The 5,024-nt window shown below is 43.8% G+C and overlaps 1 protein-coding gene across 1 annotated transcript in view; it reads right to left on the minus strand.

The window, feature by feature from the left end:
* Window positions 1-3,879, minus strand: part of LOC104835609 (Fanconi anemia group D2 protein) — a 53,397-nt gene extending 49,518 nt beyond the window's left edge. Inside the window, exons 1-5 of the mRNA XM_010573694.1 lie at window positions 3,801-3,879; window positions 2,938-3,072; window positions 2,268-2,335; window positions 1,286-1,389; window positions 717-780 (exon numbers count right to left, since the gene is read on the minus strand). Of these exons, the coding sequence (XP_010571996.1) occupies window positions 717-780; window positions 1,286-1,389; window positions 2,268-2,335; window positions 2,938-3,072; window positions 3,801-3,879 (450 nt within the window). The remainder of the gene's footprint in view (window positions 1-716; window positions 781-1,285; window positions 1,390-2,267; window positions 2,336-2,937; window positions 3,073-3,800) is intronic.
* Between the last annotated feature and the right edge of the window lie 1,145 nt (window positions 3,880-5,024).

Raw genomic sequence — 5,024 nt, forward strand, 5'->3', positions numbered from 1 at the left:
GGAATCCACTGTTGGCCAGTTTGGGTCAGGTGCCCTGGCTGGGCGTGAGAAGCTGAAAAATCCTTGACTGTAGTCTAAACACTACTGAGCAACAACTGAAAACATCAGTGTGTTATCAACATTCTTCACATACTGAACTCAAAACATAGCTCTGTACCAGCTACTAGGAAGACAGTTAACTATATCCCAGCTGAAACCAGGACAACAAAACAGAACTTGTTCTTGCCAGCAGGTTGCTCAGCGTCTTGCCCATTTTTAAACACCTCCAAGATTCAAATTCCTCCAATGATGGAGTTTCCATCACCTCTCTAGCCTACCTGTTCTAGCACTTAAGGAAAACATTCTCTACAGTGGAAGTGGTTATATCCTATCAGAATTTCTCACGGTTGACCCGAACCATTGTCTCTCATCCTGCCCCTGTTCACCTTTGAGAAGAGTCTGGCTCTGTTTTCTCTATACCATGTAACTAGATATTTGAAGACCACAAGATCTCCCTTAATCTTCTCTTCCTAAGACTGAACAAACCCAATTCCCTTTGTCTCTTCTTGTATGCCATGTTCTGCAGGCCCTGAGCATCTTTGTGTCACTAAATTAGACACTATTCCAGATGCAGCCTCAGCTGCCTCAACTAGTTCTATTAATCCTCTACTTACATAAGCAAAAGGGTCTCTAAATAAATCAACACCACTGTAAAGAGCAAACTAAGGCGCACATACCTGTAAGATCTTAATTCCAAGAAGCAGTTTAATGAGGCTTTCACAATACGAGTGCACCAGAGTCCTGCAAGATGAAAGATTCCACTACAGTTGTAATAAAAACATGTTAGGAGAACAGGCTGTAACTCTTTGCGTTCATGGTTTGGTTTTTTTTTAAAACACTTACAACGACTTATGGTAACACATGGTAACCACAGACGCACGCAAAAAAATTTAAAACTGCATTTTAGCTCTAAACGAGCTTACTCTCTACAAGACTAGTGTGAGCTGGAACTGGTTGACCTTCACCATCGTTGTCAAAATTTTTTTCCCAGTATTTGGTTCTTGCCATAAAATGCCGTGGAGCCCAACACATGCCACAGGCAGCTAGTAAATTCTGTAACTTACCACTTTAAACTTACTGCTATCAAATAGCAAGGTATTACACTAGCCACTTTTGCATAACAAACAAGTCTTGTTGCGTATCAGCTGGAGCTATGGCTTTTCCCTCCACTCTGCTCAATGTTGTATGACATTTAAATAGAGACTGGCTCTGACTGAAGGGGAAGACAAAATACATTTTCTCTGACCTCGACCCCTCAGTCCGTATGGGAGTACACGGCAAGAGACAGTTCTTGAACTGGTTTCTGTCCTTGATATGAGATTCCAAGCCGCTGATAAATTGCTTCACAACCTGCAAAGCAGAGAGAAGTTATCCATGTCCTGAAAAGATGCCCCCATCAACTGCTGTCTTTTAGGATGCTCTTTGTGAGCAGATGATGAGAACAGGGAAGAGCTAGCCAGGCAACTGCAAACAGAAATTGTGATGGAAGGAAAGCTGGATAATAAATGAACTCTAGTCTAAACCATTTCCAAAAGGAAACACTAGTTGTTCCACAAAATAACTCTAAAGCAAGTGTCTCACATTTTACTTTGATTTAAAAGGGCTTTGCCTTTCTTCCTGTTCAGCTGAGACAGCAACATTTAATGTGACAAGAGCTGCACCCAAAAAACATTTGCAGGATTCAAATCACTGGCCTCAGGACTTTCACACTGGGCTTGTTGATTGGAGAGGAGCACCACATTGTGGCAGTTTTAATGCTGCCAGCTCCCAGACAACACAAAACCAAGCACAGCTTCCACTAGAAAGTTAAGCAAATTATTTTTCTCCCTTAAGAGTCTTTGTCTATTGAATAATACTGCCAATTAATTACTTCGACAGGGCAAGGTGGTGGAAGTGCAGCACTTTTTCTTGGAATTATGCAAAACCAAACTTGGACCGCACACACCAAGGCTGGTTTAACAGAGACACATGCTGGTCACCTCTGTGTCTAACTATTCAGATGTAACAGCTGAGAAGAGACAGATACAGCAGAAGGACAATGGGACCAAAAGGCTGGGACAGCAACACGGAGAAAATTAGAGAGTCTGGACCACAGAAATCCAAGATAAGCTACCATGTTGTACACTTTTGTATGGGACTAGCAGGGACAGGCAGCTGCATTTGCATCTTTTGCTACACAGCAAACAGTTTTAAAGCTGGCTCCTGCCAAAGCATAGTCCGTTACTTACACCTGGGTAAGTAGGGTGCTTCTCCAGGGCGAGGCAGAGCTTCTTCTGGAAAGCCATTTGATCTACAGCTAAGGACAAAGTTTAAAAAGAAAATAAAGAACCAGACACATTTTATCCATACAACATCATAACATCAGCTACACTAAGTACAAGCTCTCAAGCCCATCCACCAACACTTCTGCATTTGATCTCTTGACAAGTCCAGTTAGCAAAAGCCTGAGTGGTATCACTACTTGTGCGTTCTCCAGTCTGGACTAAGAGTAGCTAACAGCACTAAAAAAGCTTAATAGTCAAATTCCTGAAGGCCTTCTCTGTGCTGAAATGCAACATGAGATGTTCGTCTTCCTGTTTCAGAGCTCCTGCCTCTGGAACTCAATACTCTAACCACAGATGCAGTCTATACCTCCAATAATCTTTCAGAAGCCTTCTGACTCAGCATGTATACACCCTAAAAGCCGGTATAATGAGTTTAGGTGATGCAGAATTCAGCAGGAACTGCGCAATTCAAGATGTATATAACAAATCAGAGGCCAGATGAAGGTTTACTCGAACTTTGGAACAAGCTGGCTCAAGCATTTTCGCTCTGCAAGTAAAATGCATCTTTACTTTGTACCAGTCATCTTTGCAGGTTTTCAGACACAAGCAGAGAGAGCACGTGTTAAACCCATACCTATTTCATTCTGTCCTTCCCCAGCTTTCAGTATAATTCCTGATGTTCTAAGGAGCTCTTCAAAGACTCCCTCATTCTCCACTCCACCATGGGCAAAGGCCTTTTCTGTATCAGAAATCCGCGACTTCTTTGTTTCTGAGAAAACAAGACATGCTATGTCAAATATACTCTGTAATAAAAATAGCAAGGATTCTTCATATAAACAACTAATTAAAAATTAACCTTCTATTAAGAAATTAGAGGAACACAGGAACACACTTATGGGACCAGACCAACAAACTGTACTGCTATTTGACAGCAGTCATTAGCAGACTCGGATGCCAATGCACAGATCCTATAAAGCAGTTACCCCCGCAGCATGACACCAGAAAGGAACTTTTCTTCCTTACCCCATAACCAGAGACAGTTAAGATACACCTTCAGTGGCTGACTCTCATGGGAGACATACCCACTAACAGATTATGAGCAACGCTAGAGTGCATACTGTCCTCTGACCTGAAAAGCACAAATTTAATCTAAGTTCTCCCAACAGACCTGCCTCTTAGGTATCCACCCATCCGCTAAAGCAAAAAATAACTATCTTCCCTCCAGCTACATAGAGAGGTTATTTTGGTTTGATTTATAGATATCAGTTTTGATCAAATGTGATTCGCAGACTGCGAAGCTCAAGATCATAAACGCCGATCAAAGCTATGCGAACAGAGGGATTGAGAAAAGATATGGCACCACTTTCAGCATTGTTGTTTTATTGTGATTAAAAGAGGGGTTTAAAGATCAACAGCGTCACTAACAATTAGCTTTATCAGAACTGCCTGGGGGCCGCTGCCTCTACCAACAGGTCTCTATTCCCCATAAGCCTATACCTGAGCACCTACTCGGCAAGTCTGTCTTGCAGCTCTCTCCAGAAGCATCAACTTTTGACAATTTCCTTTTGGAAACCATGGTAACAAAACCTTTGTTGTTGCCTATAAAAACACAGGAAAAAGACAAGTGAGCAAAGGACACGTGACTTTAATTCAGGGGTTTTTAAGTAAATCTAGAATGTATTAGTGAACAGTGAAGGGAAATGCTCCAGAAACTGAAATCGCTCAAAGAAAAGCAGATTGCCTGGTTAACCAGTTTTTCTGCTGTACAGGTTGAGATTTTAGAGCTTGTCATATTTAAATAGCGTAATACATCACTTTTTCTAAAATTCAGTTCCTCATAAAACAAGGCTTAGCTTTTCTTTCAGATGCCAGGCAAATTAAATGGCAAGTTAAAGTGAGTAGCTAAGAGGTCTCAGATAATATCCACTGATCTAAACTTGTGATCCTCTCCCCATACCCCCAGAAAGCTACAAAGGATTAGCAATTTAGTATCCATGAGCCCAACCACGTTACCCGACCCCGTTCATGTTCCTAACCCAGTACAACCGCAAGAAGAGTTCTGTCAGCACAAACCTCCACCCGACTTGTCCTCTTCTGGTGGGTGGCAGTGATTAAAAAGAAAAAATAAATCTTGGCTCACCTTTAAAACTTAAAAATTATTAAAAAAAAAAGATGCTTGGTCATCTCATGCTCAATTTCAACTCTTTGGCCAAGGCCGTTAAAACGAATTCCATTAAATATCAGGGTGGAAGCAGCACAATTCCCCAAAAGAGCGCGATAAGCCTTTATCGGCTCTTGGGGACCCGAGGGGCGGACTGACAGGCCAAAGAAGAGCGCTCACTCCCGGGTAGTCCTCTCCTTATTACACCTACTCCCAAACGCTTGGAAATTTCTGCGGCAGCCAGCTTACCTCACCCGAGCGTTGACAGGGCACTATGGGGCAGATAAAGCTTTCATCGCCCTGAGCCTGCTTATGCCAGCTGCCTCAGCCGGGGGGGCGGCCAGCCGGGTGCCGAGAGCAGCCTAGCGTTTCAGCAGGCAGCCCAGCTCTACAGCCGGTTTTCCGCTCTTCCTAACAAACGGCCACACGAACGGGGCTCGGAAACGCCGTCCCGAACCACACCGGCCTCGGAAAGCGCCGCCGGGGCGGGTGGGCCCGTGTGGGGACGGGGCGCGCTCCCCGCGCCGAGGGACCCTCACCTGGGCCGCCGGGGGGCGGCA

This window comes from Haliaeetus leucocephalus, unplaced genomic scaffold (genome assembly GCF_000737465.1).
Source record: "Haliaeetus leucocephalus isolate CR32 unplaced genomic scaffold, Haliaeetus_leucocephalus-4.0 Scaffold2, whole genome shotgun sequence".
NCBI classification, from domain to species: domain Eukaryota; kingdom Metazoa; phylum Chordata; class Aves; order Accipitriformes; family Accipitridae; genus Haliaeetus; species Haliaeetus leucocephalus.